This window comes from Leiobunum rupestre, chromosome 2 (genome assembly GCF_980474605.1).
Source record: "Leiobunum rupestre chromosome 2, qqLeiRupe1.1.hap1, whole genome shotgun sequence".
NCBI classification, from domain to species: domain Eukaryota; kingdom Metazoa; phylum Arthropoda; class Arachnida; order Opiliones; family Sclerosomatidae; genus Leiobunum; species Leiobunum rupestre.
Window position 1 is genome coordinate 66,920,061 of NC_143385.1, and position 24,171 is coordinate 66,944,231.

A 24,171-nucleotide genomic window follows, 5' to 3' on the forward strand; every position below is an offset into this window, starting at 1 on the left:
AAAGAGTTCAATTTTGCTAAATACCTTACGTAACTAAAATAAAGAGTTCGATTTTTCTAAAACAAAGAACATAATACATATGCTTTGAGAAAAAAAGCTTAAAATACAATTTTACGTCGTACTACATTAGTGGAAATAGTAATTGGTGATTCAGCGTTCTTATTGTAGGTCGTTTTAGTGGTGTCAGGTCTCTGGTAGGTTGGGTTGATCTTGGCGCTAAGCTCGGGCGAAGACCAGTACTTGATCATCTCGTGGACTTTGCCCGCAGTTGGCCATTCGGTGTCGTCGGACTGTGACGATATGGGAGTTGTCCAATAGACATCCTTTCTCTTAGTTTTCGGATTGGACGAAATTTTTTCGTAATAGGCGTTCTTGTAAGGGCTGTTTGCCTGCATTTCGATAATGTTATCGTCTTGATTATCGCCCAGGCTTAAGTTGTCGAATTTAGACGCGACGTGATTTATCTCCAAAATTCCCAACACAAACTTATCCCAAGTGTATCTACCACCGTTTTTGTTAAATTGATCGTTAATGTGATCGTAATAACGATGAAATCGGTCGATATCGTTCATACTTGATGTTTTTCTCAGAGCGTTGTAATTTAGAGGTAAAAACTCTTCGATTTCTTCATCGGGTAAACTCGCGCAATACAAACTTTCTTGCGACGAAGTTTTTATATTGATGCTTTTAGACTTTGAACGCGTTAAGTAGTATTGATTTAAATTTTTGGCTTGAAACATTCTTCCGATTTCTTCGACTCCTAAAACGAAGTTTAGGCCTATTTAGCTTCCGTTCTATATTAATAGGCTTTGAACTGCTTTGAAGATTGCGCGCGGAAATATTTTGACGCGGAGCGGGATGCGCCATCTGTTGAGGAGACGACGAACTATAGTTGTAAACAAACTAAACAAAATGGCGTTCTACAGGGCTATTCAGAGATTTAGTTTTGTTTATAAATAATAAGCAAGCTTATTTCATTTAAGACTTTTTCTATTCGCATTATTAATGTTTTGTTTAACGTAATTAACGGTATAATTTGATAAATATTGTGTATAACACGATATTACAGAGAAAACTGAACGCGATGAAACCAGTAGACAAAGTTCAAGAGACAACGCGACAGTTCAAACTGTCTCATCAAATATTATGCCTGACAAACATAAACTTCCAGCGTCAGTCCGTAATTGGATTCGTGGAATTACACGTGTTGCCAATGCGTCACGATCTTAGGAGAATAAAACTGAATTGCAAGCAATGTCGCGTATACAGAGTAGCCATAAATGATGCCTATGAGGCTCAATTTACTTACAACGACCCCACCTTGGATATAAGTCAGGGTAACAGTAAACAGAAGAGTCTTGATTTGTTTTCAAATGATCATCTACATGCAGTAAACTCTGTGGATTCAGATCAAGCTAATGGAGAGATTTGTATACGACTACCGAATGAGGTGTTCAATCTCATTTCGGAGAAGAAACAAATACGAATCGGGATTGAATATTCTTTGGAAAAACCTCAAGGAGGAATGCATTTTGTTGTACCAGATATTGAAGGGACGATGTTGGAGAAAGCAGCTCACATGTTTACGTATGGATACAAAAATTCTTCAAGAATGTGGTTCCCATGTGTTGATTCCTACTCCGAACCCTGTACATGGAAAATGGAATTCACTGTTGACTCCACCATGGTTGCTGTGTCCTGCGGAGATCTTCTCGAGACTGTATATACTACTGATATGAAGAAGAAAACGTACCATTACAGTTTAAACATCCCAACATCGGCTCCTAATATTGGACTAGCCGTGGGTCCATTTGAAATCCTGGTTGATCCATACATGCATGAAGTAACTCATTTTTGTCTTCCCCATCTACTGCCCATTCTGAAACATACAACTGCCTTTCTACATGAAGCATTTGAGTTCTTTGAAGAGTTATTATCCAGCCGTTATCCATACTCGTGCTACAAACAAGTGTTTGTTGACGAAGCCTATGACGATGGATGCCCTTATGCCACAATGACAATTCAATCAACCAATTTACTGCATTCAAAACACATTATTGATCAGACCTACTCATCAAGGCAGGTTATGGCACATTGCTTAGCAGAACAGTTCTTTGGGTGTTATATTACCATGTGTTCGTGGTCTGATTTTTGGTTACCTCAGGGAATTTCAACTTATTTAGCTAGTCAGTACTACAAAAAAGCCTTTGGCAATAACGAATATCGTCATTGGGTACACAATGATTTAGAATGTATTATCGCGTATGAACAGAAACATGGCAGTGTTATTTTAGATTGCAGTGGACCCCAAATTCCCTTGAGTCAACCTTCTCTTCAGAAAGAACAAGGGTTTTACTTCCCAACACAACATTTACAAACTACATCTCCATTTTATAACGATGTCCTGACAAAAAAAGCTCATTTAATTGTCCGTATGCTCGAAGACCGTATTGGGAGAGAACTGATACTGCAAGTTTTTAATAAGCTCTTATCGCTAGCAGGTTCAGCAGCCCAACAGAAAGTAACAAGCAATAACTGGTACAATATGCTGGTCTCCACTAATAGTTTCCAAAAAGCAATATTTACAGTCACAGGAAAGGACATTAAGACTTTTCTAGAACAATGGGTGCTGCAAGGAGGACATGCCAAATTTTTTGGAACGTTCAATTTCAATCGTAAACGAAACACTGTGGAGTTAGAAATCAAACAAAATGATATAAACAGCTGTGGTATCAGAAAATATGTCGGCCCTTTGGTAGTTACCCTTCAAGAATTGGATGGCACATTCAAACATACATTGCAGATTGAAGAAAACACATCAAAGCATGACATTACATGCCATTCCAAAAGTAGACGTAATAAAAAAAAGAAAATACCATTATGTACGGGTGAAGAAGTAGACATGGATTTGAGTGCTATGGATGCAGATTCGCCTGTACTTTGGATAAGAGTGGACCCAGATATGACATTACTCCGACAAGTAGTGTTTGAGCAACCAGACTATCAATGGCAATACCAACTTAAGTACGAACGTGATGTAACAGCCCAGATCGTAGCTATTGATGCTTTGGAAAAGTACTCAACACCTCAAACAAGGAAAGCCCTAACAGATACGATAGAACATGAACAAACTTTCTACGAAGTTCGATGTTTAGCCACTACTTGTTTGAGGAAAGTTGCCAATGCAATGATTGCAACTTGGGCTGGACCACCAGCAATGATGACTATTTATAAAAAACTCTATGGTTCACATAGCTCACCAAATATAATACGCCAAAATAACTTCTCAAACTTCCAGCACTACTTCCTTCAAAAGGCCATACCTATTGCCATGGCTGGTTTGAGGACCATTCATGGTATATGTCCGCCGGAAGCGGTTCGTTTCATGCTGGATTTATTCAAGTACAATGACAACAGCAAGAATAAGTTTTCAGATAATTACTACCGTGCCGCGTTAATCGAAGCTCTGGGTGAAACTGTAACTCCTGTTGTCTCTGTAATAACTTCATCCGGCCAACAAATAACTGCAGAATCTTTATCTCAAGAAACAAAGCTTATACTCGAAGAAATAACGAGATGTCTCAACCTTGAGAAACTTTTACCGTGCTACAAGTTCACAGTCACCATAGCTTGTTTAAAAACTATCAGAAAGTTGCAAAAAATGGGTCATTTGCCCAGTACGCCGCAACTTTTTCGGGAATATGTTAGTTATGGGCAGTTTATCGATGTCAGATTAGCGGCTTTGGAAGCGTTAATAGATTTTACCAAAGTTGATGGACGGATTGAAGACTTGAACTATATTTTTGATATAGTTGAAAATGATTTAGTGCCCCTGGTACGATTCCAAATATTGAAAATGCTTACCATAAATCCACCATTCACAGTAAAAGATCACCATCATTTGAACCAACCTGAGATAGCAGAAAGATTGTGGAAGATGATGAACCAAAGTTTTTCATCTGATTCTAGACTACGTTGCGCTGCTGCGGAGCTGTATCACACTTTGTATGGTCGTGGAAGACCAACATGTACGCCTGATGGTGAAAATGTGAAAGACATCACTGATTCGGCTTGCGTTATTGTAGAAGACCATTGCTATTTACCCGGTCTAAAATCGGAACCGAATTTCATGCATTTAGGGAGCCCTGTATCTCAAGAGCATTTTGTGGTGGAAAGTTCCCTAATAAACCCCAAAATAGAGGTCATCATTGATGACGACTCCAACAAGGTGCGACTAAAAGAGGTCGAAATACCGTCAACGATAGTACCAACATCCAGCGGAATTGTACCATTAGGAAATGTGAATTCAATTGGCACTAATGTTATTGACGCTACAAGTAGCAGTATGGATTCCCCGTGTCAGCAATCTTCAATGCGACCCATGAAGGTTTATTCGGATGATTCGCAGTCAAAATCATTACCCGGGATACAAGGGGCTACAGGGGTGGCTCCTACTGGCTTTGATTCCAGCATGTTCAAACAATCACCAAACTCGCAAGACACAAGATCCCGCCATGACGATGGTGATTCTAGGGCTGATAGTAATAGCAGCAAACTTCACAAGGACAAAAAGAAGAAGAAAAAGAACAAAAAGCACAAGCATAAACATAAACATAGGCATGATAAGCACGATATCAAAACCATTGAGAAAATGGGTCAGTTTAGTTCAGGCGGAAGTAGCAATCAGTCACCTGCTACATTCAGTGGTGGAAGTCCTCAGCATGAAATAATTTAAGGATAAACAACAAACATTCTAATTGCGTATATGTTTATTCGTTGTTGTATTACGGACGGAGATTACAATTAAAATTATTGTTGTCCATATTTTATGGATAATAACCATAAACTGTCTTGAAGCATTGCTGAAATTAAAAGTACTTAAGTTAGCTTATTCTAAAATCTAAACTATTTTTAAACTAATTTTTTACCCGAGTTATAAATAAAATGCGATCAACGGCTGGTATTTTTAGGAATGGAAGCGAGTTTCTTAGAGCATGTTCTCCTAAACACGTTGCAATTTTTGTTGCATTCTATTTTAAATTAACCAGCATTATAAAGATTTTATTCAAAAGAAAATTCTGAGTAAGGAACACTGAATGAAACATTGTGAATTTTAATTAAATTGGTTATTTTAAACCAATGAAGTATCGGTTGTAGAAGATATAGACTTCTGATAAAATAAGTCTTTATAATTTTTTTCTCAATTCATTATGAAAAACTTGAACTAATACATTCACATACCTCTTTAGGGATTTCATTTTTGCACATGGCTTTGGCCTTTTCCGACATATGATCACCAAAACATTCATGGGCAGCTTTAGCTCTCTTAAATGAAGCATTATAAAATACGTGACTTTTATGATCACTATAGAAATTAAGCTTTTTAAGTTACATCGTAATTTTTCCATTCTGATTCCATACATTTTCTATATGACCAGGCCAACTCTGACATTTGTGCCTCTAAAATGAATTCAAATTAATTCATGTTCTGTAAAATAAAAAAAACTACGCACTGCATTCAATATCTAATGCTTCGGTATAGCGAGATTGTATAATGTTGCCAGACTGGATTTTCATAAAGTATAGATTAAAGCAAATTAAACTTAGTAAAAGATCAAAGCTCATTTTTGTTTTTTTTTAAATGTGAATGTTCTACGAAAAAGAACAACGTGTCTAGAGCTACGAAGCACAAGTGGTTTTTCAACGTTGATGTCCATACAGGTGTTTTCAAACAGGTTGTAATTGTCCACACTTGCTACCTTTGTAGAAGGCTTTATGTATAAATCAATTTTTAAAAGGTTTATTTTCAGATTTTTACTAAATGAATAGGTGTTTCCATAAAATAAACAAATATTTTCTCAGTGTTACCAGAAGAAAATAGGGGAAGTACGTATCTGTAGCTTTGAGCCGTAGAAGTCGTCGTGTGACCCACGAAAACGCCTTTTTACGCATAATAAACCAAACTGAAAAAGTAGTCCTACTTTTGTTTTGATTCAACACGGCTATAATCGACGAAAGCAAATACGCCTTAGCTCAAATAGCAGAGAATGAGAAGGGCAATATGTCACAATTGTTCAATTTAAGAAAAATGACTTTTTAAACGATGTATTCATCCGCGATTTCCCGCCAAACCGTTTTGGCGCGAAAATTCGTGAAAAGTGACGCCTTTCCAAAGCTGACTAGAAGCGTACTTCCCCCTATTTTCTTCTGGTGTTACCTAGGAGCAACAAACTCAGTACCCCAGCAGGTGTCACGAACTTCATTTTTTTAGTGAACTTCAAATTTCAAAATCCAGCGCGTGTTAGTGACGTAGAATTTTTTTCCTGTGACCTCTCATATTTTATAGGTGATATATATTTTAAAAATGGAACGTGAAATAGCGTCATATAATTTTATCGTGCTGGTGCTCTCACTTTAGCCTCATCACGCGCGGAAAAAAACTCTGTGCCTACAACACGACTCTTTTACTTTTCTCTATATGTTTAAAGGTAATCGAAACATTTTAAATTATAAATAAATGATACAAAAAATTCAAGGCCTAATCTAGTCTGGGAAGAAGGCAAGCCATTTCTTGTTCTAGTTTAGTGTCAGGGACACGATTATTGACGGCTTTTAAAATTCATTTTGCGCGTGAAAATACCTCTACATGTTATGGTCAAAAAAGCACGCAAAGAAGGCTGTGTGCCCAAGACATGTACCTGTAGTGTCGCGCGCTAAAACGTCATTTCAAAATCCGTCAATTGAGCAGTCAAATAGAAATTGTTTTCATTGTTTAATTTTGAATTTTGCGCTCTTTGCTAATATAATCCGTTAGATGTCGCTGTTGAGTTGCGTTTACGCCTTCATCAAGAAAATATTCCAGTCGATGCCGATTGCCGAATATTTGTACATTATTTTCTAGGACAAAACGTTACTATATTTAAGAATTTACACAATCATGGCAAAAGAATATGATCATCTATTTAAATTACTAATTATTGGAGATAGTGGTAAGTCAATATTAATCGTATTTCGTATTTATTATCATAAGAAATAGAATGTACTGCTCCAGAAACATTTTATAATAAGCCTTGGTCTTTCCAATCTGCAAGTTTACAGGATTTAGAATGAGGAATTTTGTCCTGAGGGGTTGGGGCCCCGCGATTGGTTTTTGATGCTGATATCGTCTTTGCATTATCATAAGATAATTCTAGCCATAATAATTTCCCCTTAGTATTAGTAATTTTGAATTTTTATAGGTGTGGGAAAAAGTAGTCTGCTACTGAGGTTTGCTGATAACACATTCTCCGGTAAGATTAAAGTAACTTTTTCATCTGTTAAGTAAACGTCTTAAGTCTTTTTAATCGTAATTTCAGGTAACTACATCACAACAATAGGAGTTGATTTTAAAATTCGTACGATAGAAGTAGATGGAGAAAGAGTTAAATTACAAATATGGGACACAGCAGGACAAGAGCGATTTAGGACCATTACCTCAACGTAAGTAGTCATTTTACATTTCTCCATTCGTTAATCTAATAAAATTGTTACTTACAAATAGGTATTACCGTGGAACGCACGGAGTCATAGTTGTTTATGATGTCACAAATGGTGATTCATTCGCTAATGTTAAAAGGTGGTTGCATGAAATTGATCAGAACTGTGATGTAGTTAACAGAATTTTAGGTAATGAGTTTGCTCTGAATTCATTAACATAATTCATTAATTGTTGTCCATCTCATTTAGTTGGTAACAAAAATGATGATCCCGAGAGGAAGGTAGTTTTAACAGAAGATGCCCAGCGATTTGCAGATCAGATGGGAATTCAGTTATTCGAAACAAGTGCTAAAGAAAATATAAATGTTGAAGAAGTGGGCATTATTATTGTTTTTTTTTAAGCTTCGTTTCTTCCTATAGTTGCGTTTCTATAAAATTCACTGAATTAATCTTTTTACTTTGACCAGATGTTTAACGCAATCACGAGGATGGTCCTAAGATCCAAACAGGAGCAGAAGGAACGTCAACAACATACTCACGAAAGTACCATCAAATTACAGAAAGGAGCGCAGCGTGGAAAGAGAAAATGCTGCTAACTATGGCAACTTAGTTTTCTTTTTGTAATGGTGGTCAATTTTATGGTGAGTCCTACAAAATACTCTTTATCATGAGCTTTGCTATATCCCAAAACACTGTCGAGAACTATAGAGTGGCTAAAAGATTCAGGTTTATATTATTGCTATATTATAAATTTAATGATCAGTTAAGTCATAAGTGGATAATAAACATAAGTATGACACTTCCTATTCATCCAATGAAAATTGTTCATGTTGGTCTGTTTCGCCAATGACAACGTAAACCATTACGTACCGACGGACTGACAATTTTCCGCGAACAGCTCCTAGTATTTGGAGGGTGCCTGTAAAATACGGCTACAGTCCGCCGGCAGACTTTTCGACGGACCAGCCCAGACCTATTGAAAATTGAAATGCTTTCAAAAGTGTAAATAACGCTTACTTTTGGAAAATAATGGTGAATTATTGAATCAGGATATAAAAATAACTATTATAAACACTGGCTCCACTTCAGAAGTTAGTTTTTTTCTAATTTCAAACCTAAATGCTTGTACACTCATATTTCTCGCCATCAAACTAACCAACTATTTGGCCAACGGATATAGTAGGAAGGGACGAGTTTCCTGTTCGCAATCACTCCACGACAGACTATCATTAACCTAATTAGTTCTGTTTCATACTTATGTTTATTATCCACTTATGGTTAAATTTATAATGATAATCTATATTCTGTACATGACAATGCAATCCTAATTTTGGGCAACACCAATGAGGAAATAATAAATTAAGATGAAAACTTATCAGATGTAAAGAAATATATCCCTGAAGAATATCTGAAAATAACTGAACTTAACTCGAAGAAATATAATCTTAATCTAACCTAATGGAATAATAAATAACTAGCCAAAGTCATCTACTGACTTCTATTGCCATTAATTCAGGTGACTTGGACTGGTTTATACTGCGTAGGAGGGTGGTGGCAAGACCTTCATGCCAAGGGAGCGTACAGCTCCCTAAACTAACTTATTACCATTAACTAGGGATGCACTGATATGGGTACATCCGTAATATTGGCTATTCGTGGCCGGTAATATCGGCCAATATTAAAAAAAGTTATCTATCATAACAGTAGTGTATATGCAGGGTTCGTACGGAACCTGAATATCCTTGATAACCTGGCTAAGTCAGGGACTCCCAAATTGGGGGAAAGAGTCAGGGATTAATATCGTAAAAAGTCAAGGTCAACAATCTTAATATCGTAGAGAAAAATTAGACACTTAATTATAAAATATAATTAAGTTTGTGATATTTAAAAAAAAATTTCACCTATGAAAATTTACCAGGAATATTACCTAATAGGTCAGGGATATTGCCAAAAAGTGGTCAGTGGTAACCTGGATAATTCAGGGATTTTAAATCCGAAAAATTCGTACGAAACCGATATCATAAAATTGTCGTAGAAGAAGGTTCAGGCACTATCATACCATTTTATTAAAAATTTTCGTGAAAAAAAGTTGGCAAGAGCATATCCGAATGTTTCTTTTCATTTTTCTTCGTACATTTTTTGCATCACAAATCAAATAACGTTGTTTTTTATATGTTTACACTCTAACCCCCTGTCTAAAAAAAGGTATGATCTAGCTTCTGAAGTCTGGCGTATGTGACGCAGCCAATCAAATAAAATATTATCATTAGTTAGTTTATAGAGAATTTTCTTATTTTTAAATGTTTTTCTGAAAATATATTGCTAATACCAGTATCGGCCAATATCGGCTTTGCTTAAGCTGATATTGGCCGATATTGTTATTAGCAAAATTGACTGAAAATATCGGTGCATCCCTACAAGCTTTTATGGCAAGAGGAGGAAACCATGAAACATGGGCCCCTTCACCCAGTGGAGTTATTTCGAGCTAACCACTCTGCCACCCCAAACCAAAATTGGCTTACTGACCATTTTTACAGTGTTGTTTTTGGACGAAGTATCCATCTCCATTCTGCCTATGTTAAATATATGTAAGATCCTTTTTTCTGGCAATGACTTAAGAATTAACTTAATAAGCATGAACTGGATCGCAAAATATTCTTTGTTGACCTTGAAAAAGTAGATAATTCCGTTATCAGCTAGTCTAGTACTATCTGAATTCAGTCAAGGGAAATAATAATTATAATCCTGATTATAATTACTATGGTCCTTGAATTTATGTTGCACTAAGCAAGAAAATTTAAAATAGCCATATGTAGATGTACTATTTTCATTCTAAACTTGTTGAAAAGTGATTTCCTAACTTTGTTTTCTAGATAATAGGTATCAAGGTATATAAGTTGAAAAACTCAGTTAACTGTGTTAATTAATGAATTCCCTATGCCAGTTACAAAAATGAGACAGCATTTAAAGTCAGTTAGGAAAATGAGCTCGGGGCTCAATATTATTGAAAGGTCCGAAGGGGTCATTGACAATTAAAAACCCTAAATATCAACATCCTCCTGATGAAAAAAGAGTAACACTTGAAAATTACTTAAAAAGTACCATTGACTCCAAATATCTTTATTAACCTTATTAATATAAATTAACATTTAAAATTGTCAGTATTCTAGAATAATCCTATTTTGGGGAAAGTATGATAGAAATGGTGTACCGCAAAGATTCAGAGGTCTCTGAAGATAAAATTAGAAACAAATTCACAGTCATTGTAAAAGTAGTGCCTATCTTTCAACGTAGTGGTGACATTCTCTATTAGACTATTACGCATTGTAGGCATAGTGTAAATGTTAGCCAATAATAATAATAATAACATCATCTTTATTGAGGATATCATTTTTAGATACAGCTATTTTTCTCATGGTCCTCAGTCTAATGCAATGTAGGCATACATCGTAGCTAGAGGTCGGCGTTTGAATAAGAAATTATCCAATTATTTATTTTTATTCATAACCGCAAATTATCCAAAAAATATACAAAAAAACGATTATTTTTGCTTGTTAAATCGTTGTTTATTCGTATAAAATCTTCATAAAAAACAATTAACCCAACTTTTTATGGTTAATCGAAATTTTGCCGGTTAATTTATTCGTTCCGCCGACCTCTAATCGTAGTTAAACACCTCTTTAAAATGGCCACCATGACATGTCACGTATCATGAGAAATGAAAAAGATAAATTTTCAGTATCATTAGAGCCAGGATTTGAACCCATGACCTTCCAATCAACAATAGCATACGTTATGAATAGGCCATTGCACGATATTACAATGCTTAAAAAAATTAGTACTTTGTACTCCATAGTTATATAATACCACGGTGTGTTTATCATAAAGAATATTTATTGTAAAGAAGTACAGGAAAAGTTACTTCGTAAGTCAAAACTTTATCTCACAGGACGGTGATAAATAAAAGTTTTTAATGTAACCTAAACTTTGATGGGTACTTCCTTTCAGTAAATATTACAATTCTTAAACTAAACCAAGGATAATATTTTAACAAACTTAGCAGTCATTGTTTATCGTAAAGCAAAAAAAAATTCAATTTTTTTTAAATTTTGTTAAACTACATAATTTATCATGTAACATTGTAGAGACCCTTCACCCTCTAAAACACAACCAATTCCCCTTTTACGATTTTGTCAATAACCTCCAAGTTAGCTAAAAACCTAGTTTGTAGGGTTCAAAATTAGATGAAAAATTGGAGAAAGAGATCGAAATTACATACAAATTTGTTGATTTTAAAAATATTTAAAATTTTGGGACCATACAGACCCTGGGTTTTTGCGAAATAAAAGGGTCCTTTGTTATTTAGAATGTGTGAGAAATACCATGGCCGGTTAGAGCATAAGTTTGTAATTATGTTTGACATAAGTGTGTCATTTTTAGAATCATGTTTTGATGGGACTTAATGGGATAAATAGTTTTCAAGTATTTTTATAACTAGATGCGCTTAAGTTTCTTGGGTAAGACGGCAAATTCAATAACAATATTAATCCACACATAGTTATAACTATTTATTTGGATTTAGTCAGGGATTTGATATCCAAAAATTTTGTACGAACCCTCTAACTGACATACTTATGGAAAATAATTATAAAATTATAGCTTAAAATTTAGTATGGGAATTATAAAAATAAAATCTTCTAATAATTTGTTTTATTCTTTTTTTTAGACCACTACTTTATATATATATATAAAAAATCAAATAAGAAATACATTGCTTCCAAGAAATGTCAGTCATTTGTGCTCAAGCCAGTTTGTTTCTTTTTATTCACAAAAAAATATCGAAATGGCAGTAGCCAAATCTTTGTTTACTAAAATACCGCATCGTTTTGTACGACGTAAATATAAAAAAAAACCACACACACACCCAAGTCCAGAGCCCAGATAAAAAACCTTTGTGCTGTTACTAAGCTGAGTACGGTCCAAAAAAAATTGTAAAATCAGAGAAACTTAGAAAATTTACCAAAAAAAAATAACCCAACGTTTAGTAAAAAATAGTATCCTTAGGATATAGATTTTTAAGCTGTATATAATTGTTAAAAGTAAAAACAGCTATTTAAATGTTTCTTTTCAAGTTTTTTCGCTTCAGCTGTGAATATTTTCCATAGTTTAAAAAAAGTTCAATTAAATTAATGTTTCATTGTTTTTTGTTTAGTTCAATTCAAAAAAGTATCCCGTGTTTTATACATTCCTTAATTTTGTTAATTTTTAAGTTTTTTTTAAATGATTAGCATACATTTTCCGTTTAAATTTAACTAATTCGTTTTAAAATTTATGCTTTTCGATTTAAGTTATCACGTATATTTAATTTCTTAACTTTTAATTCTTGGTACAATGCCAACTATGCTTTCATAATTTTTGTAATAATTTTTTTTGCCATATAGTCCCTGAACATACATTTGGTATTGTTAATTTCAATTTATTAAAAATTAGCAATATATAAAAAAAATTATAAAAAGGTTTGTCCAGGGGTTCATTTGGCGTAAATTGTCAAATGAAGTATTAAATTTTAAATACATTTCGTCGTACATAGTAAAAAATGGAAAAGAAACTAAAGTTTAAGAAAACAATATTTTATTGTAAATAAACCTGTATAATTTGATTTTTTGCATTCTGTATATAAATTAAGTCACAAATTTAATAGAATTACCTTAATAATAAATGAATACATTTTTGGGATAAACTATTGAGGGACTGCAAACATTAGTCGATCTGTTACCCTGAGAAAGTGGCTTTGAAATTTCATTAATAGCAGAAGTTAATGAACCGAACTTATCATTAACTTCTGATAATAGTACTGATGCCAAGGCTTGAAGTACGTCACTTTTAATATTTATCAAATAAATTAAAATAAAAGACGAGTTATCAAATCTTTAAAACAATGTTTTTGTAAAGTTTAATTTTTTTAACGCAATTTTGTATTTCAAGTCGCTTTAGCTTTGTTTCAATTCACTGTAACCATGTTACCAAGAACATATTTAGATTCTTAAGAACCTTGAACGCTTGCATGGTCTCCGGTAGCCATGTTATTCTTTTTAGGAAAGCCACTCCCTTATTAACTCATAGGTTGACGAACTAATATATTTGTACTATTCAATTTTTGGTAAACATTGAGTAATATTTTTTAGGTAACATAAATTCATATAGCGGCCAATGTGAGAATTTCACTTAGCTACTTGATTGTCATGTATTAAGAAGACTGTGCTTAGCAGATGAAAATCGACCAGCTACGTAACTTCTAGGGTTGGCTGCTCGGTGACTCTGTTAACTGAAAAAGTCAATTATATTTCTATATTTGAAATGGTTGTTAAAAGTTATAAATATAATTAACTGGCATGGTCGGAAGTTGAATATCCTAGTTTTCCAGATGGGACTGCACGCTGATTATCATTCTGAAATGTATATTAGCATGGTCCTGGGTCCACATTCTTATGGACATAAATACGTTCTTGGTGTTACCAAAAGTTTACAATTTATCAATTATGATCGAAGTTTTCATCTAGGCATTATGGATTTCCTGCCAAATCACAACACAGCCCAAATTGTATCATGTATTACTCCGCCCTAGCAATTTAAAATTAGTCACTGCTTAGGAATATTTATATAAAACCATATTGCCCCGATGTAATAGTTTTAGAAAGTTAGTAATGTAATCAGCTGGACTCTGCAAAGGTACATATTTCAAGAAAACAACATTTAACAGGATAGGAATCAGACAGATGCTTCTATTGTAAGATATAAATTATATACTTCTGGTGTTTTCATAATCGTGAGTTATTTTATTTGGCTTAACACAATGGTAGGTAAAATAAAAGACTTTAGATTTTAATAAATTTGCAGTGTAAATGTAAATTCCTCACAGTTAAAAATAATGTACATAATTATGTTTTGATAGACTGAAAAATATAGCTTGTAAATCTGCAAAAAACAAGCCTGAAATAAATCGTAATGAAATATGAAAGTACTGAGTTTTTCAATTAATAATTTAATTTTGGGGGTAAATTTATGTTGTGAAAGTTTGTATTCAGATGTAATTTACAAAAGGGTTCTTTTGGTAGGATGAGACAAAGCAATGGAGGCAATATGGATTAATTAAATAGCTTCGATAAGCTAGTTAATTCATTATTAAAGACCCAACAGAGATTGAATTTAAATTATTCCATAAGCATGACAATTTCTATTTTATGACATAGATTGTATAGCAGGCTTCGTTGCCATTTGTAAATTAATACGCTCGAGTCTCCCATACCCTTTAGCAAAGCGTCACTAGTTGGTGATTTTATTCCTGTGATGACATCACTCAGTCAGCAAAATATTTCCAAAAAGAGACATTACATACCTATGATAAAACTACAGGCCGGTGAGTGTACAGTATGAAAGCATCTACATTTACAATATGTTTTTAATTTGTCTGATTTAATAGCAAGTGGTTTGTTTATGAAACTGAATAGGGTTAACAGACTAAAATAAAGCTTTATCTTACATTTTTCAACGGGCCTATCCAATATTTGAACTATGTAAGGAGTGAATGAGATTGTTAGGGCAATAACCAAGAATATTTAATATTTTGCGAAACTTTTCATTTGATTTTGTTTGGGGTAATTGGTGATGAAGTTTGACTGGTATATGTCAATGTTATTTAAGGCTAAAGATCAAAAACTTTTACTTCTTTATTTTAAATATACATGTTTTTCATTTCACAGTTGAATTGAATTCATATTCTGTTAAATAATTTGCTGGAACATATCCACGATTACCATATCGGTCTTCCACAAAGTACCACTCAGGGTTTCCATGTAAATCGCAGCCTTGCATTAAGAGTACCACCTGACCTTGTGCCATAGATAACTGATTGGCGCCAGCGGCACTGAAGGCATATTTTGCGAAATAATACTGAAAAAAAAAGAAGAGTTATACAGTTAGATGGAATGGAAAGGAAAGAACCCTAAGATAAGCTTAATTTTCTGGCTTTGATTATACTAAACTGTCACCCAATTCAAACTTTTGACATTTCGAATTCTACGAATAAAAGATTTGCCTAAAACTATCCAGTCATAAGGCTTGGGTTTGGGCCCAAGTTTAGGGGTAGCTGGCAGTAACGTTGCTGCTGTTGCAGTTTGAAATTAGAGTTTGTCAATTTTAATATTCTTATGACTAGATTAAAATTTCACACTTATCATTCATCCATGACCAAGCTGAAAGAAACCACACTAATTATTATTAGTATTATTATTAGGGGTTGGGTGGTTGGGTCAATCCCAACCTAGCACTTCAACCAGAGGTCCATTGTGCAGACCACCGTTTTAGACATGGAAAAGCGCAGTCTCCGAAACAAAGCGCAAGATTTGGTTCACCGAGATATTGGAAAGATGACTGGTTTCCAACCTGTGCATGCCAAGATGCACAAACCTTTGAGCCGCATAAAAATCACAGACACAAATAACATGAGAGGAAGTTTCCTCCTCTGCAAGGCACACCATGCACCATAGGACTTTCACCGATGCCAATCATATGCAGATGTCTATTTAGCTGGCAGTGACCCGAGAGAAACCCATAATCACCCTGTCTTAGAGAGCGAAAGCAACTCAGTTGCTAGGGATAAACTCCTTGGCCTGCCTCCGACCATATGTCTCAAGCCAAAGCTTGACCTGTCTCTCAGCCATAGTGCCATCTAGGAGCAACAAACACTGCACCCCACAAAAGGAGAACGCAACTCTTTAAAAGTCGTGCATTTTCTTCCTACTGCCGTCCTAAGGGATAATTCTGAAATTGTCTTCCCCCTTTCCGTACAAAGGAAAAGCGTTAAGTTTCGTCAAATTAAATTTTTACACAACACTGCGTTAGTGTGTTTAAAGGCTAGCTGCATTCTCCTTGTGTTTGTTGCTCCTAGGTGCACCCAAGAACCTAGCCTCCACACCCGCCTTCATTACCATAATGCCCCCCCTATGACCAGGCACCCAATAGAGTTGAACCCTATTATGGGAGCCCAGTTCTGAAAGAAGATCCAAACAGCTAAGAATGAGCTTAGAAGCATACTAATCACCTATTAGTACTTATTCAAAAATGCTAAAAATGTTGCTAAAACTACACTACAATGCATCTAAGCACCTTTTAAAAGGTTATAAAGTTAAAGGAAGATTGTAAAATTTACCTGTATATCTTTTCCTTGTTCGCCAGGAACATTTTCGTAGACAGATTTGGGTGATGAACTGCGTAATGGCTCAATTTCTCCGTACGTACTTGCCTCTTCACCAGGCATCATTTCGTATCGATGATCCAGATTAGGCACTTCCTCGTAAGATAGGTTAGTATTTGATCCCGATAAGGGATCAAACTCGTCCACTTCTGAGTATCGTGGCGAGGGTTGTCCGGATGACGAGGTCTTGGAGCCAATTGACACATTCAAAAGATTCCAATTCGTTGAATATTCTGCAGAGTTATTTTTCTCAGATTGCGAGAGGTCATTGCTGGGCAGGTTACAATAACGAGTGACATCTGGCGATGGAGTGGCGCTGCGGGATTTGATTTGGGGTGGATAAGATAGCCTTGATGGCGCCATAGGTGCGTTTGACGCAATTGAGCTCAAAACTCTACAAGGCACAAAGCCCTTTCCAGCTGTTAATTGAAAATAAAAAAAACATTTATACAGTTAAAAATTAACAACAACTGAAATATTGTAAAGAAATAGGACTAAAAAGTTAAATTTAGGTCCTAGTAGTTTTACATACATCCATTATCGACGAACCAGCGTTGAGGATTGTCCATTGGATCCTTTTTCTTAATAACTCCGACAATATCGCCTTTAACAAGAGAAACGTCAAGCAGGTCACTAGCTGTATACTCCTCACTCACAACAAATACAGATTGGGGTGGGTATTGAGACTTAATGTACGTCTTTTGTCCAGGACTTTGTGGCGCCTTCAACATATAACATCATAAGTTAAGAGAAAAGCAAAAAATACAATAAAATCAGTGGTTCATGAAAGATATTGTATAGCATTTTCCATATGTGTCCCACTCATTCTCGTATACTTGACTTAAAGCTTGGCTCGATACTCGAAAATTGAAATTTTTCATACTCAAAGATCAGCTTGAAACCCAAAAATCAAGGTTCGCACATGCCTATATACTATTGATTTTGTGGCGAATATGGATGGGCTGAATAGTGACATATTTTAAAAGAGAAGGGGCAAAGAACTTTTCGACTTTAATAAAGAGTTTGAAAAATTGGTTTCAAAATTTTGATCTATCCAATAACTTCTGACAAACTAAAAAGTAAAAATTCTCACATGTTTTTGGGCCACTTGTAAATTTCCTGATCCAATACTGGAACGAGATGACGCAGTTTGTGATTGTTTCCTTCCATCTACTTTGACAGCAGAAGGAAATAAATGCTTGGGAATCACGGACATTTGAACCAGGGCGTCCACGACCAAATTATGCTTAACCTTGAAAACTTCCATTATGTCAGATTGCATTCCGGCTAAAGCAGGAAGCTCCATAAGATTCAACATCTCTTTGGCCGAACGTCCGATAAATATCCGACGAGCATGTAAAAACTGAACTATACAATCGTGAAGGATTTCAATAGATAATGAACACAACTGCGGTAATTCGTCAAGTAATTGAGTATTTAGGGCTTCGTAGGTATTTTTGGCTAGCTGTACTTCTTCTTGAAGCTAAATTATGAAATTAATTAGATCTTGAAACAAAGATTGAATATCACTAACTTACGGCACGAGCTTTGTTCACGTCTTTGGTACTTTTAAGTTTACTCTCATATGCGTCATAATCGAGTAGCTTGTCATGGCGCTTCTGAATGAGGTTACGAGGCCCATGAAACATTTGTAGAATTTGTTTCACTACCCCAAATACACGTTTATCCACTGAGGTTTTCTAAAACATTGAATTGAAATCAAGTTAATGTCAAAATGAAACCTTAAAATACACAAATTATGAAATTTAAATACTTACAAAATCTTCCCAAAATTGAGTAAAAATAATTCTGTGAACAGAACGGAGCTGATCAACTTCTTTTAAGCATTTGCGCTCCTGATAAAAACTGGCAATATCTTCAGCTACATTGAGTATAACAGCGTAAAACTCCTGCTTAGATTAGAAAACGTCATTACAAACGCAACAAGTAAGGAAATATAAGTGCATTTATTTACGAACCTGCATTTGAGCAGTAAATGCTGTTAAATCTTTGAGAAATATCTTCAGCGTTTTCTCCACTGTTTGAAATTTCTTCTCCGCTTCAAGAAAATCGTCATCTTTTGTCTAATTCATAAGTAAAACTATCTAAGGTTACATTAAGGAAACAATACAATAATATGTAAAACCCAATGATACTTACAACAGAAGTTAAGCCTAATGAAGAGGATAGTATCACACCAAATCGGGAAGATTTCTTTCTCAAAGAATGCAGCGTCAGCTTTGAAAACCTTGACGACAGACTGGTGTCGGTGTCTTTACGATACTTGAAAACCAAATCTTTCCTTCGCTTGAATTCGTTAATGGCCATAGCCACTTCAGCCATGATATCAACAGCTTTTACGAGATTCGCTTTGTCAACGTGACCCTCTTCCGTGCATTTTAAGAGTTCATTGAGCAGTAATGGATACTTGAGGATTCTTTGTACAGGTTTAATCAAAACAGATTGCAGGTCAAAGCAGTTGGTCTTGGATCTCATACGTTCAACGCCCCTTAATATGAATTCTTGAATAGAGGGATTGGTTTCATACTGGAAATAAATAAGTTGAGAATTAGAAATTAGTAGGCATGTGCGAGCCTCGATTTTTGGGTTTCACTTTCAGGTATTGAGCCGAGCTTTAAAATTTTATCGAGCTTTTAGGCTTAGCTTAAATAGTAGTTTCGAGTACTCGAATAATTAGGCTTAGCTTAAATAATGGTTTCGAGTACTCGAATAATTAGGCTTAGCTTAAAAAGAGGGTTTCTAGTCTCGAATAATTAGGGTTAGCATTATCACTTGGTTCTACTATTTCTTCATTAAAAGAATATTTACAGTACAGGGAAATTTGAAAAATGGAAGGGGTCTTCCATTAAGATTGCTTTGCAGGTTATATTCCATTTAAGGCGGGACCAAAGAGTTTTTTAGTAGATTTCCCGTTATTTTTAAAAGCTTGCGAGTAGTGCATTGGTAAGAATAATAGTTTCGAGTACTCTTGAGTTAAGCCAAGGTCTCGATTTGAGGCTTGAACCGTTTTTGAGCTTTGAGCCAAGTACTCTGCTCGAAGCTTGATCTAATACTCGAACAAAATAGAGTACTCGCACATGCCTAGAAATTAGTTATTATAGTCTTAAAATAGGCTATATACCTTTTTTAGTAAAGGATTAACTTCATCGTGATTCCTACAGTAATGCCCGTAAACTTCCTTCAAGTCTTCACCCAAACTGACAAAACATTCTCCAACTATTTGTTCCTCAGCTGCTTTATCTAGACAGCATTTTGTCAAGTGCCGGAGAAGTCGACTAGCTATATCAATAACTTCATCCAAGTTGCCGAACAGAGTCATCATATCAATTCCCAATGACTAAAAATAGGACTGATTAATTAAAAATGGAAAAAAAAAGAATAAAATTAAAATTTCTGCACTTTTCCTTCCTCAGGTACAGTTAAGAATATTGACTGGCATATTTTTAGATCTTGCAAGTAGTCTCGTTCTGTTTGAAGGAGTTCCGTTATAATACACTGCCGTTGATCCATATTTTTACGTCTGAAGATGAAAAGGATTTATAAATGAAAAAATCCAAATACTGGTCAAAATTATTCTAAGGCACACTTTCGTTCACGGGCTTTCCTGGCATCTTCTTCCTTTCGTTTCATTTCTACTTGAGCGTCTCGCCGTTTTTCTTCCTCAGTTTTATATTGATTCGAACTAGAAGCTACATCACTATCGTTCTTCAATTTAGACTTTAAATCAGAAATTTCCGTCTGTAAGGATTGAATTTGACAGTTGTATTGCGCAATTTCCCTTTTGAACTCCAAAGCTCCTGGACTGTTCCCATCAGTTTCTCGTTCAACTTGATGTTTGAGCTTATCCCGGCATCTTTCATATCTCTTTGATAGATGTAATCATTAGCCTAAATATTAATTTAGACCAAAATATCAAGGCTATACCTCTTTCTGCTGTGATTTATCAGTGATTTCTTTCTCAATTTCAAATTGTGATAGGTTGAGAGACGAAGATTTGGACATTGATGATTCAGCGTAAGTTCCTGTATCTTTACAAACATAGTATTAGTTCATTTCAACTTTAATATAAACAATAATTATAATAATTAACATTATATAACAATAAATACCTTCAACAATATCGGGGAATCGAAAAGGAGCTGCTGGTGCAGATCGTCGTGAGTTGAGAGGTTTAGATGATGCATTTTTATTTTGAACATCTTCACCAACATTTAAATTTTAAAATAGTTTAAAAAATACACTATATTAAATAACTACAAAGTTTACCAGGAAAACTATCACTGAACAAATCGTTACTAGGTAAAGTTGGGAGCGATGTTTGAGCTCTCAAGGTATGTCTTTCAACCATTGCAGATAACAATAAAAAAAAAAAAAAATTTACAGGGAAGTTAAATAAATATTTGTATAAGTTTTCCTATTAAAGTGAATCTATATTAACTATTGAAAAATTGCCTATGCAATTATCCCACTAGAAAAAATAATAGAAGGAAACAGGGAAGGTTAAGCTTATCAAGGGAATTAAAAATTTGATAAGATATTAAGAAATTAGCTGATAAAGCAAGATAACACCAAAAGTGGATATAACTTATAATAGAAATCAAAAAATCAGACATAACAAAACATACTCTAAGGAGATTCTCATTTTAAACATCATTTAAAGGCTTGGATTTTTTTTTTAAATAAATGTAATTGAATTAATAGAAACTAAGATGTTGTTAGCACATAGGTCAATAATCAAATAAACCCACCCAAAAGAACGGAACAATTTACACAGAGATCTTACCTGGGTTTCTGACGAACACCAGTACCATCCATTGAACTAAAGCTATTGTCATAGGTTGGAGATTCGGTTATGGACATTGACCTTGACAATGAAGAACCACTTTCTGAAGACACATCAAGCTTGAGAACTTGATCCAAGGAAGACCCACTAATAGTTCTGAAATGTGAACCCTGCCAGCCACTGACTTCGCTGCTGCCAGATCCACTTCGCTCTCTTGTCGAGCCAATAATTTCAACATAATTGGCAGGACAGAGACCCATTTTACCATCATCACTGACAGCTTCGTACCAATTATCATTGATTTTTCTGAGTAGAGTTATGGTGTCGCCTTCTTTAAGCGGTAAATCTCCATCTACTTCAGCCAAAAACTCATACAAGACTCTGCCAAATGTGTCATTGGGTAGAACAACTTGACGTATAATTCCTTTATCATTACTTGCATTAGCCATTACTTCGGGACAGTCGACAATTACATCTATGCATTTGCGTGGAAATAGGCCAATTTTCCCATCAATTTCCCCTTCCAACCAATAATCATCAACATGCCTCATTAGCCGTACTAATTCTCCTATTCCAAAAGATAGTTCATTGGGAAATTCACCTCTGAATGAAGTTAGTGTTCTTCCATAAGGAGTTATCCCACTGTTTAAGCTGTCGTATCCATAATGATTATTATTACTTTCATTGCAAGCTTGAAGCCATGAATTATCAGATGTTTTTATAGGAGGAGAGGGCTGTGTTATGTCAATTTCTGGTGCATTTTGAGGAGTTTTCGTATTTTCTTCGTGTGATTGGTTAGGTTGTATTAAACCAGCACTTTCCATTTGCGTTACATTTATGTTGGATATTTGGTTTATATTTAACTCGCCTTGATCAAGGATGGTTACAAATCCTGAAGGAATCAGACCAGTTTTTCCATTGCAAGTTCCTCTAAACCAATCCTTGTCAACAATTTCAGAAATAAGAACATGATCCCCTTGTTTAAGATCAATTTCTTCAGATAATTGTGCTTTCATATCCATTTTAACTCTTCCAACTATTGAAACTTGTTTCGGATAAGATGATTTCTTTACCGAATGAGTGTCTAAAGCTGAAACATGTGTTATTGGAAATATGCCAATTTCACCATTCACTTTTCCTCGCCACCAATTAGCATCAATAGCTTCAATACCAATAATTAAGTCACTCCTATCAAATGACAGATCACCAGGTTCTTGGGCAATGAATGTGTTGATCGCTGCAAAAAGAGCTTGGCCATCCTGAAACTGTGGAACTCTAACTTCAACTGCAAATCCTGATGGAAAGTTTCCTGTTCTTCCATTGCAAGTCCCCCGTAACCAATGCCTGTCCACCCGTTCAATCACTTGAATTATATCGCCTACGTGCAATTCCAATTCGCCTTCAACGTCAGATTTAAATTCGTAAATACTTTTGACGACGTTTCCGGATTCCATAGCAAAAGGCTTAAGGATAAATTAGATTCCACCACTTCGAAGATAAGTTACGACGTGATTTTAATAATTTAAAATAGGATACCATTTTTATGTTTTACTCAATTCCAATATGAGTAAAATTGTAAAAATGGGTATTACGGTATCAGATTGAGTTCGAAAATGGGAACGTAATTCGAGAAGTTGGCACACGAACCTTGGACAGTTTAGGTGGCACTCAATAGTTGATTTTATAAAATCACGGCCAACTTCGAACGCGCTACGCGCTTTAGTAGCCCTGTAAATCATCTAATGTTAGTTTGCGTGTGCGAATAATCCCGCTAGGGGTGCTACGTACGACCAAAAACCTACTATTGTCAAAGGCTGGTAATTACAACAGAAAACCCTAGACATGGCGAAATCGCGGAAAAATATTTTTTTTTTGGTTTTCCACATTCCTTTTTAGATAAAACAAAGTTTAGTAAGTTAAACTATCTTTTCTCAATATATTTATGTATAATTCATAGTTTAAAAAAACATTACCTTATAAAAATTAAATAAAGAAAAAGAGACGCGTTATTTACGCGAAGGCGCTATATTCGAATACATAGTTTTGAAGGCTGTAGAAGTGTTTAGAGCGTTTTGATGTGAAAATACTGTCTCTCTTAATCTGTATATATATATTTTTCAATATATATATATATACCTATATATATATATTGAAAAATCACAGCTGTAGTGTTAATAGTGGCCGCCATGACATTAACGTTTAAAACTAATTAGAATATTCCTCGGCGACATTTACTAATACAAAATTGAATCACCTTGAACCATGTCTTCAAGGTCATCCAAAAACTATCTCGATAACCGTTGGGTTTACGGATTTGGTTCCAATTAAAAAGATGTTGCTCGCCATATTATTAGTTCAAATAACTTTGATTGGACCAAATTTTAGCAATCAGAAGCCAAGAAATTGAAGGTTAATGAATTCAGTGTTTGATAATAAAATAATCTGGAAATAAAAATAGCGAATAAGTAGATTAGTCGATTATGAAAATGGATAAAAAAGCTAAACCCTAAACAAATTGGAAGAAATTTAAAAACTTACAAATAGCTCGTACTGATAGGTCATCGAGCAAACAAAATGACGCGAAACTCGGACCATATATAGAGTGTTGTCGTCTGATACGATTTTGAAAACTTGTAAC

The 24,171-nt window shown here is 34.8% G+C and overlaps 4 protein-coding genes and 1 long non-coding RNA gene across 9 annotated transcripts; 2 read left to right on the forward strand and 3 right to left on the reverse strand.

The window, feature by feature from the left end:
• Nucleotides 1–931: 931 nt before the first annotated feature.
• Taf2 (TATA-box binding protein associated factor 2) lies at nt 932–4,735 on the forward strand. Its single transcript, XM_090166236.1, has one exon. It carries the CDS (start codon nt 1,085–1,087, stop codon nt 4,733–4,735), a length of 3,651 nt encoding a protein of 1,216 aa, XP_090022362.1. The 5' UTR covers nt 932–1,084.
• A 6-nt stretch (nt 4,736–4,741) lies between these two features.
• Nucleotides 4,742–6,462, reverse strand: LOC149958834 (uncharacterized). Of its 4 annotated transcripts, none has more exons than XM_090166240.1 (6): nt 6,240–6,462; nt 5,514–5,755; nt 5,393–5,460; nt 5,242–5,325; nt 4,929–5,030; nt 4,742–4,862 (listed from the first exon to the last, which is right to left on the reverse strand). In XM_090166240.1, the coding sequence occupies exons 2-6, from the start codon at nt 5,623–5,625 to the stop codon at nt 4,827–4,829; spliced, it is 402 nt and encodes a 133-aa protein (XP_090022366.1). In that variant the 5' UTR covers nt 5,626–5,755; nt 6,240–6,462; the 3' UTR covers nt 4,742–4,826. The 4 variants fall into 4 exon arrangements, with proteins under 4 accessions (XP_090022366.1, XP_090022365.1, XP_090022367.1 ...); XM_090166239.1 differs by having other exon boundaries at nt 5,514–5,759; XM_090166241.1 differs by lacking the exon at nt 5,514–5,755.
• Nucleotides 6,463–6,837: 375 nt separating this feature from the next.
• Nucleotides 6,838–12,679, forward strand: Rab35 (RAS oncogene family member Rab35). The gene is made up of 7 exons (XM_090166237.1): nt 6,838–6,989; nt 7,239–7,289; nt 7,356–7,479; nt 7,541–7,665; nt 7,726–7,850; nt 7,944–8,117; nt 12,203–12,679. The coding sequence occupies exons 1-6, from the start codon at nt 6,938–6,940 to the stop codon at nt 8,070–8,072; spliced, it is 606 nt and encodes a 201-aa protein (XP_090022363.1). The 5' UTR covers nt 6,838–6,937; the 3' UTR covers nt 8,073–8,117; nt 12,203–12,679.
• LOC149958836 (uncharacterized) lies at nt 8,204–10,138 on the reverse strand. Its single transcript, XR_016478567.1, has 2 exons — nt 10,003–10,138; nt 8,204–8,449 (listed from the first exon to the last, which is right to left on the reverse strand). It is a non-coding gene; the product is annotated as an uncharacterized LOC149958836 (long non-coding RNA).
• A 2,506-nt stretch (nt 12,680–15,185) lies between the features above and the next one.
• LOC149958837 (dynamin-binding protein-like) lies at nt 15,186–23,198 on the reverse strand. 2 transcript variants are annotated; one of them, XM_090166243.1, is made up of 15 exons: nt 21,534–23,198; nt 21,017–21,087; nt 20,860–20,949; nt 20,675–20,772; nt 20,337–20,614; nt 20,150–20,270; nt 19,872–20,087; nt 18,890–19,276; nt 18,709–18,813; nt 18,508–18,639; nt 18,268–18,429; nt 17,823–18,212; nt 17,262–17,451; nt 16,685–17,148; nt 15,186–15,426 (listed from the first exon to the last, which is right to left on the reverse strand). In XM_090166243.1, exons 1-15 carry the CDS (start codon nt 22,985–22,987, stop codon nt 15,226–15,228), a joined length of 4,359 nt encoding a protein of 1,452 aa, XP_090022369.1. In that variant the 5' UTR covers nt 22,988–23,198; the 3' UTR covers nt 15,186–15,225. The 2 variants fall into 2 exon arrangements, with proteins under 2 accessions (XP_090022369.1, XP_090022368.1); XM_090166242.1 differs by having other exon boundaries at nt 20,675–20,778.
• Nucleotides 23,199–24,171: the final 973 nt, after the last annotated feature.